Below are 13,328 nucleotides of genomic sequence, written 5' to 3'. Positions count from 1 at the left end.
GAGTAAACCCTGTAAATCCTAGTTTAACTGTACCTTGAGTTCCTCTGGTGTGAGAGTAAACCCTGTAAATCCTAGTTTAACTGTACCTTGAGTTCCTCTGGTGTGAGAGTAAACCCTGTAAATCCTAGTTTAACTGTACCTTGAGTTCCTCTGGTGTGAGAGTAAACCCTGTAAATCCTAGTTTAACTGTACCTTGAGTTCCTCTGGTGTGAGAGTAAACCCTGTAAATCCTAGTTTAACTGTACCTTGAGTTCCTCTGGTGTGAGAGTAAACCCTGTAAATCCTAGTTTAACTGTACCTTGAGTTCCTCTGGTGTGAGAGTAAACCCTGTAAATCCTAGTTTAACTGTACCTTGAGTTCCTCTGGTGTGAGAGTAAACCCTGTAAATCCTAGTTTAACTGTACCTTGAGTTCCTCTGGTGTGAGAGTAAACCCTGTAAATCCTAGTTTAACTGTACCTTGAGTTCCTCTGGTGTGAGAGTAAACCCTGTAAATCCTAGTTTAACTGTACCTTGAGTTCCTCTGGTGTGAGAGTAAACCCTGTAAATCCTAGTTTAACTGTACCTTGAGTTCCTCTGGTGTGAGAGTAAACCCTGTAAATCCTAGTTTAACTGTACCTTGAGTTCCTCTGGTGTGAGAGTAAACCCTGTAAATCCTAGTTTAACTGTACCTTGAGTTCCTCTGGTGTGAGAGTAAACCCTGTAAATCCTAGTTTAACTGTACCTTGAGTTCCTCTGGTGTGAGAGTAAACCCTGTAAATCCTAGTTTAACTGTACCTTGAGTTCCTCTGGTGTGAGAGTAAACCCTGTAAATCCTAGTTTAACTGTACCTTGAGTTCCTCTGGTGTGAGAGTAAACCCTGTAAATCCTAGTTTAACTGTACCTTGAGTTCCTCTGGTGTGAGAGTAAACCCTGTAAATCCTAGTTTAACTGTACCTTGAGTTCCTCTGGTGTGAGAGTAAACCCTGTAAATCCTAGTTTAACTGTACCTTGAGTTCCTCTGGTGTGAGAGTAAACCCTGTAAATCCTAGTTTAACTGTACCTTGAGTTCCTCTGGTGTGAGAGTAAACCCTGTAAATCCTAGTTTAACTGTACCTTGAGTTCCTCTGGTGTGAGAGTAAACCCTGTAAATCCTAGTTTAACTGTACCTTGAGTTCCTCTGGTGTGAGAGTAAACCCTGTAAATCCTAGTTTAACTGTACCTTGAGTTCCTCTGGTGTGAGAGTAAACCCTGTAAATCCTAGTTTAACTGTACCTTGAGTTCCTCTGGTGTGAGAGTAAACCCTGTAAATCCTAGTTTAACTGTACCTTGAGTTCCTCTGGTGTGAGAGTAAACCCTGTAAATCCTAGTTTAACTGTACCTTGAGTTCCTCTGGTGTGAGAGTAAACCCTGTAAATCCTAGTTTAACTGTACCTTGAGTTCCTCTGGTGTGAGAGTAAACCCTGTAAATCCTAGTTTAACTGTACCTTGAGTTCCTCTGGTGTGAGAGTAAACCCTGTAAATCCTAGTTTAACTGTACCTTGAGTTCCTCTGGTGTGAGAGTAAACCCTGTAAATCCTAGTTTAACTGTACCTTGAGTTCCTCTGGTGTGAGAGTAAACCCTGTAAATCCTAGTTTAACTGTACCTTGAGTTCCTCTGGTGTGAGAGTAAACCCTGTAAATCCTAGTTTAACTGTACCTTGAGTTCCTCTGGTGTGAGAGTAAACCCTGTAAATCCTAGTTTAACTGTACCTTGAGTTCCTCTGGTGTGAGAGTAAACCCTGTAAATCCTAGTTTAACTGTACCTTGAGTTCCTCTGGTGTGAGAGTAAACCCTGTAAATCCTAGTTTAACTGTACCTTGAGTTCCTCTGGTGTGAGAGTAAACCCTGTAAATCCTAGTTTAACTGTACCTTGAGTTCCTCTGGTGTGAGAGTAAACCCTGTAAATCCTAGTTTAACTGTACCTTGAGTTCCTCTGGTGTGAGAGTAAACCCTGTAAATCCTAGTTTAACTGTACCTTGAGTTCCTCTGGTGTGAGAGTAAACCCTGTAAATCCTAGTTTAACTGTACCTTGAGTTCCTCTGGTGTGAGAGTAAACCCTGTAAATCCTAGTTTAACTGTACCTTGAGTTCCTCTGGTGTGAGAGTAAACCCTGTAAATCCTAGTTTAACTGTACCTTGAGTTCCTCTGGTGTGAGAGTAAACCCTGTAAATCCTAGTTTAACTGTACCTTGAGTTCCTCTGGTGTGAGAGTAAACCCTGTAAATCCTAGTTTAACTGTACCTTGAGTTCCTCTGGTGTGAGAGTAAACCCTGTAAATCCTAGTTTAACTGTACCTTGAGTTCCTCTGGTGTGAGAGTAAACCCTGTAAATCCTAGTTTAACTGTACCTTGAGTTCCTCTGGTGTGAGAGTAAACCCTGTAAATCCTAGTTTAACTGTACCTTGAGTTCCTCTGGTGTGAGAGTAAACCCTGTAAATCCTAGTTTAACTGTACCTTGAGTTCCTCTGGTGTGAGAGTAAACCCTGTAAATCCTAGTTTAACTGTACCTTGAGTTCCTCTGGTGTGAGAGTAAACCCTGTAAATCCTAGTTTAACTGTACCTTGAGTTCCTCTGGTGTGAGAGTAAACCCTGTAAATCCTAGTTTAACTGTACCTTGAGTTCCTCTGGTGTGAGAGTAAACCCTGTAAATCCTAGTTTAACTGTACCTTGAGTTCCTCTGGTGTGAGAGTAAACCCTGTAAATCCTAGTTTAACTGTACCTTGAGTTCCTCTGGTGTGAGAGTAAACCCTGTAAATCCTAGTTTAACTGTACCTTGAGTTCCTCTGGTGTGAGAGTAAACCCTGTAAATCCTAGTTTAACTGTACCTTGAGTTCCTCTGGTGTGAGAGTAAACCCTGTAAATCCTAGTTTAACTGTACCTTGAGTTCCTCTGGTGTGAGAGTAAACCCTGTAAATCCTAGTTTAACTGTACCTTGAGTTCCTCTGGTGTGAGAGTAAACCCTGTAAATCCTAGTTTAACTGTACCTTGAGTTCCTCTGGTGTGAGAGTAAACCCTGTAAATCCTAGTTTAACTGTACCTTGAGTTCCTCTGGTGTGAGAGTAAACCCTGTAAATCCTAGTTTAACTGTACCTTGAGTTCCTCTGGTGTGAGAGTAAACCCTGTAAATCCTAGTTTAACTGTACCTTGAGTTCCTCTGGTGTGAGAGTAAACCCTGTAAATCCTAGTTTAACTGTACCTTGAGTTCCTCTGGTGTGAGAGTAAACCCTGTAAATCCTAGTTTAACTGTACCTTGAGTTCCTCTGGTGTGAGAGTAAACCCTGTAAATCCTAGTTTAACTGTACCTTGAGTTCCTCTGGTGTGAGGGTAGACTCGTCCACCTCTGTGAGGACATTCCCTACATTCCCTATAAATCCCCACATTCCCTACAATACCTATAAACCCTGTAAATCCTAGTTTAACTGTACCTTGAGTTCCTCTGGTGTGAGAGTAGACTCGTCCACCTCTGTGAGGAGCTTGTCAAAGTACTGGATATCCTCCTGTTTGAGAAAAGGCAGGTTCCCTCCCTGAGGCTGGTCGTTGAACGACTTCACTGACTTGTCTTCAATCTAAAGGTGGTGAAGGTTAGTGGACTGACATGAAAATAAGTAGATTCGGAAATGATGAATGTAACGTTATCTATTAGAAGCCTTTCTTCAAAGATTTTAACTTAATCCAGCTCTCACGGCAAACTCTAAAAATCTTAACCAACTCTAAACTCTACTGGTTACTATGCAACCTCTACTGGTTACTATGCAACCTCTACTGGTTACTATGCAACCTCTACCGGTTACTATGCAACCTCTACTGGTTACTATGCAACCTCTACTGGTTACTATGCAACCTCTACTGGTTACTATGCAACCTCTACTGGTTACTATGCAACCTCTACTGGTTACTATGCAACCTCTACTGGTTGCTATGCAACCTCTACTGGTTACTATGCAACCTCTACTGGTTGCTATGCAACCTCTACTGGTTACTATGCAACCTCTACTGATAACCAACTCTAAACTCTACTGGTTACTATGCAACCTCTACTGGTTACTACTTTACTATGCAACCTCTACTGGTTACTATGCAACATCTACTGATAACCAACTCTAAACTCTACTGGTTACTACGCAACCTCTACCGGTTACTATGCAACCTCTACTGGTTACTATGCAACCTCTACTGGTTGCTATGCAACCTCTACTGGTTACTATGCAACCTCTACTGATAACCAACTCTAAACTCTACTGGTTACTATGCAACCTCTACTGGTTACTACTTTACTATGCAACCTCTACTGGTTACTATGCAACATCTACTGATAACCAACTCTAAACTCTACTGGTTACTATGCAACCTCTACTGGTTACTATGCAACCTCTTCTGATAACCAACTCTAAACTCTACTGGTTACTATGCAACCACTACTAATTGCTAGGTTACAACCACACTTTACCTGGATCCTAACCAACTCTAAACTCTACTGGTTACTATGCAACCTCTACTAATTGCTAGGTTACAACCACACTTTACCTGGATCCTGAACCCAGTCTGCACCATAGGAGTTGGAGTCTGAGTGAGCCTGCGGATAGGGGTGCGGACAGGGGCGTAGTTAGCTGGGGGCTCCTGGATCTTGTAACCCTCTGAAGGGAACAGTCCGTCCAGTTCGTCGTCTGTTAGAGGTCTGTTTCTTTCATCTATTTCACGTTCCCATCTGTTTAAGGTAGAAACTTATTTATTTAAAAATTTATTTAGTTTAGTTTGGAGCGTTTCAACAGCTAAAAATACCTTAAATACCACAGTACTTAGTTCATTATTATTATTTTGTATTATTAATTAAATTAAATTACAAAATAAACACAGACCTGTAAGCCTGCATCTGCTCGGGCGTCATAGCAGCAAGATGTCCCGGTGTTGGAGTTGCCATGCCCATAGCCATCATACCAGCGGGGGTAACCCCCACCCCCAATCCTACGGGGGTGGTTACTGAAGGGGTGGCGCCCCCAGCAGGAGTCTGAAACATAAACTAGTCTGATTTTGTGTATCTCGTGGGTCAACAGATTAATTAAAATAATCAATTAAAATAATCAAACAAAATATGGCAAACCGAACTCCTAAATATGCAATATACCCACACGTGCAATATACCCCACACGTGCAATACCACGTGCAATATACCCCACACGTGCAATATACCCCACACGTGCAATATCACCCACCTGAGCAGAAGGAGTCTCATCCCACCGACTCTTCCTCTTACTGGTGCCCCCAGCGGGGGTTGCTCCAGAAGGGGTCTGTCCCTGCGCTCCAGGGGTCATACCACCATCACCTCCACGGTCAGTGCGGGGTGTCTCCAACCAACCACTAGCGTGACCGGGGGTCTCTGAGATGTCTGCTCGGGGTGTTTCGTCCCATCTGTAGGGGTTAGTTGGGGTGGTTAGTTGGGGGGGGGGGGGGGGGGGGGTAGTTGGGGTGGTAAGAGGTTAGTTGGAGTGGTTAGTGGTTTTCAATCCAATATTAAGACAGAGTAAGATAAGCTTTGTTTAATTGGAATGAGTTAGGCTAATTTCAAGCGGTAAAAATAATATATTTTATTACTGACTGAGCGACCAATGATAGTTATAATTATTAAGTGGACTTATTAAGTGGACTGAGCCACCAATGACAATATTGGTATTACACCAGATGGGTTTATCCTATACGTGTGTTAATTGTACTATTGATGCAATATGGATCTATATTATACGTGTGGTAGGTCTGTTATTTGTACTATTGATGCAATATGGATCTATATTTTCGATATATTTCATCTAAATTATGTGCTGTCAATGTTATAATTTTGACAGTTTCAAATCAAATCTATGTAAGGATTTAAAGTAAAGTGTCACATTTCAATAAGACTTAGTTGAGTTAACATTTTCAGCGATCCTTTTAATCTCAATGTTAAACCTGTGTCTCCTAGCTGATTAATTAATTAACTAATTAAATTAATTAACCTGTGTCTCCTAGCTGATTAATTAATTAATTAATAAATTTAATTAATTAACCTGTGTCTCCTAGCTGATTAATTAATTAATTGATTAATTTAATTAATTAACCTGTGTCTCCTAGCTGATTAATTAATTAATTAATTAATTTAATTAATTAACCTGTGTCTCCTAGCTGATTAATTAATTAACTAAATTAATTAATAAACCTGTGTCTCCTAGCTGTTGATCCTGGTGTCATAGCTCCGGGAGTAGCGTGTCCGGGTGTCATGGCTGTAGCGTAACTGGGTGTCGCCTCCCAAGCTCTAGCAGAAGGAGTAACTCCAGGAGTTTCACTTCCTTTCGGCCTGCCCGGGGTTTCTTCCCAGCCCTTCTGTCGGCCGGGGGTTTCTTCCCATTTGCTTGCACTGCTAGGTGTCTGTTGAGGGAAGGGGGTTAGTGAGGTGATAAATATTATAATTAATAAGGTTCTTAACTTATATTAATAAAGTTATTAAGTTATTTTAATAACGCTCTTAACTTATATTAATAAAGTTATTAAGTTATATTAATAAGGTTCTTAAATCATATTAATAAAGTTATCAACTTATATTAATAAGGTTCTTTATATATCTTAATAAAGTTATCAAGTTATATTAATAAGGTTCTTAACTTATATTAAAGTTATCAACTTATATTAATAAGGTTCTTAACTTATATTAATAATCTTCTAAACTTAATCTTATGTGAAGTTTAATTAGCTACGTCTCCATACGTCAGCTCAATTGAACCTCATGGAATGACTGTCAGTATTGTAATACAGTACTTTATCCAAGCTGAATGTATTTCAGAGAAAAATGGTGTACTAAGTTTGGAGCACAGGCTTTAATTTTGTTAATATGATCAAACGATTTGTTCAAACTCCATGCAGACTATATGTTTATAATGGTTTTAATGCGGAGACTATTTTAGCCTCTGAACTGTTAGTCACGTTGTGACATCATTATTATAATTTGAAAAATTATGTTTGTTTGTCGTTTGTCCTCTGTACGATAATATGTTTAAACAAGAACCAGTCCTATCACTTATCATAGACCGCCTAAATCACATAGGATAACCCCCAGCACAGCTGTAATATTATGTATATTAGTAGTATTAGTAATATTATGTATATTAGTAGTATTAGTAATATTATGTATATTAGTAGTATTAGTAGTATTATGTATATTAGTAGTATTAGTAATATTATGCATATTAGTAGTATTAGTAATATTATGTATCAGTAGTATTAGTAATATTATGTATATTAGTAGTATTAGTAATATTATGTATTAGTAGTAGTATTAGTAATATTATGTATATTAGTAATATTATGTATATTAGTAGTATTAGTAATATTATGTATATTAGTAATATTATGTATATTATATGAGAAGCAGAGAAGTGTATAGGGTGCTTGAAAAACTCAGGTCTGTTAATATGGCCGGGTAGTTTTATTGAACTTAATTCAGATGATTTCACTGTTTTTGAATAGACAACCTATTTTAGAATGAACCTCTAAGTAACCTCTTCCTTGTCTAGGGACTAGCTAAGGATCCATTGGATGTATGCAATCTCCTCGGTCGAATCAGCCGAATGATAGCTCATATTTTCTCCCTCCACGCTCGCTCTCCCATTACTGCATATTATGTAGCGTTGGTATATATTTAATTACACGGTATATATTTAATTACACGGTCATGTAATACTATAAACTTATTAGGGTAGGGAGAGCTCATAGCGGTCTGTTTGGACTGTAGAGAGAGTTCATACTTTCATACGACATGTAATGCATGTTTACAAATATACTCCTACCCTTTTTAACTGCGGCAGTGAAATCCCGGCCGAAGGCCGCCGGGTTACACTAGTCTTCATATAATATGATATGTTTATATAATATATGATACTCCTTCAGAACATCTACATTGTAGTGCACTGTAAATAGTACTATCAACTACTGAGTATTGAGTTTAACTATCTAACTCACTTTGTGCCGTTAGATCAAATCTAAACACTCTTGCTTTGTTCGACTACAGATTTAGTTGTAGCACTATTTAAACAATACCACAATTTATTCAATATATTAAATACAATCTTTTAAACATTTCTTCCACCAGCGGTTTAACTACGTAAACGAACAGACTACCATGAATGTCCCCTCGCTTACAAAGTGGGTAATACGCTGTTTTCTAGCCTTGTTTTGCATCTGTTTCTACAAACTTAGTAACAGTTCATCATCAGAACCACCAAAACCAATAGATCCAGCATTCAATCTTACGATGGATCCCGATGTGAAGCTTATCCTACTTCTAACTTCATTTCGTGGTGGTTCTACGTTTTTGGGGAGGATATTCGATATTAACCCGGCGGTGCAATACCTTTTCGAGCCATTTTATGATGTTGCTTTGCGTGAATTGTACAGTCGGGGCCAGATTTTAGGGGCGAGAGCTGATCACACTGAAGCTGATTTGAGAATGTTGTATCTCCAGCAGATCTTACATAATTGTACGGTGTACAAAAGTTGGTTTCCGGAAAAATACGAGTGGTGTGGGTCACCAGAAGAGAATCTTATCAGATACAACTCCACCGAATGTGAAAAAAAGTTTTACAGGCCAAATAAAACCCCGAAGGAGATCTGCAAACTCCGGAAAATAATCGTACTGAAAGTGATCCGACAGCAGCATTTATCTGACATCCTGAAGATAGCCCAGATCAGAACTGCAAACATTAAGATTATCCACCTGTTGAGGCATCCTATTCCTCTCATGATGTCCAGAGGAACAGGAGGGAAGTATTTTGGCTGGGATAGACGGACTCAGGTAGAGAATGGGCATGACTTGTGGGGCAGACGTGTTAAATCATCCTGGGAGACTTACAACTATTGTGCTTATAATTTGGAGTCTGTTAGATTAGCCGCTAGTGATCCGTGGTTAAGGAGGGCTTTCATGACAGTTACACATCGGGAAATGAGCTTAGAACCACTAAAAACAACAGAGAGAATTTACAATTTTGTCGAAGAAACGCTTACTGACGAAATCAAGGAATACATATTTAAAATGGCAAACGCTGACGATCAATCAAATGAAAACAGGCATGATGGGTTGGATACATTCAAAAACTCTACAGAAACTGTGAATGCCTGGAAAGAGTTGAAGAACCATTGGGTAAAATTTTGGGACTTGTATACAGTTGAGTCTCAATGTAAATTATTGTTCGGTGTGCTAAAGGAGGGTTTTACTGTTGATAGTATTCCGTATGAGAAACTGCGTTATTTGCATCTGTAGCTTGATGTTTATTATTTTATTGCACTTTGAGGTTCTTACTTTAAAATAAATGATTATATTTTCATTAGAACATAACTTAATTAAAGATATTCAAGTTTGTAAAAGATTGGTTTTGTTTAATTTTTAAATTCCACAGTGGCACAAAGTCAAGAAAATTTCTATAGATAAAATGGAAAAACCTTTGGTTAAATTCCAAGGTACCGTCTTGCCCTGGGGGCAAAATTCTCGACTTAAGTAAAAAGACTTTAGTGCGAAATATAACTTAAGTTTTCGCACTTAAGTCTCATTTCGAAAATACTTTTTGCTTAACTTTTTACTTAAGTACCATTGTTGACTTAAGTACCGTTTCGGAAAGGACCCCAGGAAAGGATCTTATGCTCTACCATATTTGTAACTGATATATATAAGGCTGAGTTCTTTAATAATTTTCATAATAGTGTAAGCAGTGAATATTTGTAGTATTATTGATGAAGATAAGTTAAGTTTTATAATATAGATATATAATCTTAGCAATTGATGGAATAATTGTGTTGGAAGCCAGCAAAGATGTGACTCAACCACCGATGCGTAACTCAATCTGACCTCTCTGACCTTTCCACCGGACCTTATATAGTTGGGAATGACTAATGAGGTAGTTGTCTGTTCACAGATCGCCCTCTAAAAACTTACAAGGAAATATTTCCTGTAGATCCTTGGTATATAAGCAACATTTGACAGAGCATTGTGTGGAGTGAGCTATGTGCCCATCCTTGGAGAACCCGGCGAATGTCTTTGCTGTACGGCAGTGTTAAACAAGGAACTGAAACCGAGGGGTTCCGTTCAGGCCCTTCACACTTTGTTTCTGTCTAGTTCTAATGTACCGTCACTTTAAATATATAATGTCCCGTTCCTGGTTACCTCCCTCGAGAAAGTTTTTGTCTCCAGAACCTTCCCTTACCCCAGGTGTTACTCAATTAACTCCTTGGATCGAGTTAGTTTATGAAGGAGCACGTCTTATTTGAGAAGTCTTTGCTGAGCCGCGCATCTCCTTGGATCAACGAGCCTCACCAGAATACTACCCAGTTTATTCTTTAACGACTCATTTGTCCTGCACTTTAATCCTCACCAGAGGTCTACCAGCTTTATAAAAAACTATAACTTTACTTGCACATTACTAGACAATGTTAACCAACCACCAGTAGCTTGTTACAAACCAATTCTCGACCTCCCGAGAAAAGTTCCCAGCTCTATTTCTAACTGGCATGGAGGCTGGGTTTTACGCGAGTTTACCGTACTATGTTGTTTTCTGATTAAGAGACTTAGATCTTTGGGCGTTTTTGGGCGATATAAGTCTGGTTAATTAGAATTTAAAGTATGAGGTTGTCGAATTAGGCATTGTATTGTTTTATAGTTATTATTCTCGTTTTCGTTGTTCGTAACCTAATTTACTACAAATAATCTAAGAATCTGAAGCAAGTGGTGACTGCTTACAATAGTGGCTTCTTCATATAAATTACGATCATGAAAATCAATTTTTCAAAAATCTAAAAGTAATCATTAGTCGAAAATTGGGAACAATTTTCATCTATGAACGGTTTTTGGAAAATGATCGCCAGCTCTATGCTTCGGCAATGGTACTTTTGTGGCTAAAGACATGATTATCAATGACAATAATTACGGCAAAAAGGAGAGAAAATTGTCGATTACGATTTTTCAAGTCGAGGCTCGGACAATTAACTCGCTTAGTTTCTCACCTCACTCCTAGAATTGTGCTCTACAGGAGATCATTTTCTCAGCACCTGTGACAGTCACAGGTGCTGAGAAAATAATCAAGGTCACGTGATAAGATTAGCGGTCACGTGATAGGACCGAATGGCACGTTACCAGTATGATGAGGGTGTTAAGAGAATGGTTCCCGGAATCAGCACAATGAAGGGAACAAGATGCTGTTGGAATTTTAGTTATTCATATTCCACCCGTAGTCCATACAGTCTGTGACCTGATGTTCAACTTTCAACTCTTGGACTAACAAACATTTGTATTCGAATTGGTTTCAAAGACATCGGCATTTGCATTCTTAGTGGAGACATTTGAACAAAAGTTCAAATTTCTGCTTTTTGTTCAAGTGCACGTGTTATTAAATCAATTCGCAGTTATAGTCCGTTACCGATTTAATATGTATATATTAATCTCCCTGATATAGGCGAGTTTGGGCCCAAGCTCACCAATATTTATCTAAAATATATCGATTGGGGTTTATTATGGCTTCTAAAGTTCTAAGAAAAACCGTGAGTATACTCTATATACTCTATACTCTATACTCTATATGCTATACGCTATATTCTAAACTCTATACTCTATACTCTATACTCTATACTCTATACTCTATACTATATACACTATACTCTATACTCTGTATAAAGTACACGTGCTTTTGGTCGGGCTATCACGCAAACAAAAGTTACACTGACAATCAAAATTCAATTCAATTATTCACCTGCGGGCTGCGAGTATTCTTAGCTCTTTTTTCATGTTAACATTTTCAGTTTTGTCAACTTATAAATACTGCACAGCTTTTTAACAGAATGACGATGGTGAATTCAACATCTTCGTATGCAGTAGTGACAAAACCAGCCTACAATGAAGAGGCAGATATGACCTACGGATCTATCTGTTGTCTTTTCTTCTTCATAGGAACAGTTGGAAACCTAATCAGTTTCATATACTTTAAGTCTAAGAAAAGGGACATCTCTAATGTCATTTACATGGTTATAACTGGAAATGACATCTTGATCAGCATAGCAATTCTTCCAGTAGGAATCTCATCCCTATCAAACAGACAACCAGGTCCCTGGTTTGCAAGTGAATACGGTTGCGTGGCTTGGGTGTTCTTATGGAATATATCAGTGTCATTGAGCATATTTCTTGTAATGTGTCTAAGTATAAGCAGGACAATTGCACTGCTCAGACCCTTTAAACAACAAAATATTAAATATCTCATTATATCAGTGATAACGTATTCAGTCCTGAGATTAGCCCAGAATATAAGAATGTATATGTATGAGTTTTTAGGCATGTCTTATGACTCTGACTACTTACGCTGTAACATATCTGCAACTAGTGATTTAATTATAGGGACTGAGTTCTTTACCTTGTTAATTATTGGAAACTTAACCTACATTGCCCCGGCTTTTGTTGTTGCTATGAGCTGCATCATATCAGCAGTGTTACTCAGAAGAAGTGGCGTACAAGTGCAACAAGAAGAGCTTCAACGTTCCAGGAATAGAGCGACAGTAACCATTCTAATGTTTGCTCTGCTCTATGGAGTCTGCAACATACCCCTAGCTATGCATTATATCTTCAAAACATACATAAGGATTACTTATGACAATGAATGGTACGACAGTTTGTATCAGTTTGATACACAGTACTACTACAATAACGCCGTGCAAACTCTACTCTTAGCTGCTAACTCTGCAGCTAACCCCATCCTTTACTTTTGGAGAATGCCTCGTCTGAAAGAAGGTACTCTGTCAAGTATCAGGAGGATATCGACTCTTATCAGAGAAGTCACAAGATCTACAAGTAATGTCCGCCAAGTAGAAGAAGAATGTGAGAACAATGTCGCTCAGAACATCAGCGTAACTCCAAATCCACTAGCAGCTGCTACCGAAGAGACCGAATTATAAGAACTGGAGAAATAGGCAAGACTGAAAGGTTTTCCGATTGGCGTTCCTTAACCTCAAACAGTGGGACCAGTAAATCTGTTCCAACTATATCAGCCATCAAAGCATTTGAAAACATTGAAGCCTCCCAGGTCAATATCATTAAAAAATGTCGTATACCTGGATGAAACATGTTTTTATCACCCGATGGTGCATCTTTGGGTCCCACAATGATTCGAAGGGGGCAGAACCCGATTCAGGGGGGGGGGGGGGGGGGGGGGGGGGGGGGGGGGGGGGGGGGGGGAAGGGGGCAAAGCCCGCTGCAGGCGAGTCCTGGGAAAACTTATTGACAAATCCTTTACTATTTCGATATATAATACTTCAAAC

General features: G+C 39.0%; 1 protein-coding gene across 1 annotated transcript in view; it reads right to left on the bottom strand.

The window, feature by feature from the left end:
• LOC134825321 (splicing factor 3B subunit 1-like) overlaps positions 1-13,328 on the bottom strand; it is a 93,280-nt gene that overhangs the window by 17,612 nt on the left and 62,340 nt on the right. Inside the window, exons 9-13 of the mRNA XM_063837493.1 lie at positions 6,205-6,413; positions 5,228-5,423; positions 4,874-5,022; positions 4,542-4,722; positions 3,443-3,583 (exon numbers count right to left, since the gene is read on the bottom strand). Coding sequence (XP_063693563.1) covers positions 3,443-3,583; positions 4,542-4,722; positions 4,874-5,022; positions 5,228-5,423; positions 6,205-6,413 — 876 coding nt within the window. The remainder of the gene's footprint in view (positions 1-3,442; positions 3,584-4,541; positions 4,723-4,873; positions 5,023-5,227; positions 5,424-6,204; positions 6,414-13,328) is intronic.

This window comes from Bolinopsis microptera, chromosome 13, assembly GCF_026151205.1.
Source record: "Bolinopsis microptera isolate Bmic1 chromosome 13, MBARI_Bmic_1.0, whole genome shotgun sequence".
Classification (NCBI taxonomy): domain Eukaryota; kingdom Metazoa; phylum Ctenophora; class Tentaculata; order Lobata; family Bolinopsidae; genus Bolinopsis; species Bolinopsis microptera.
This window is presented reverse-complemented; position numbering and strand designations above follow the sequence as displayed.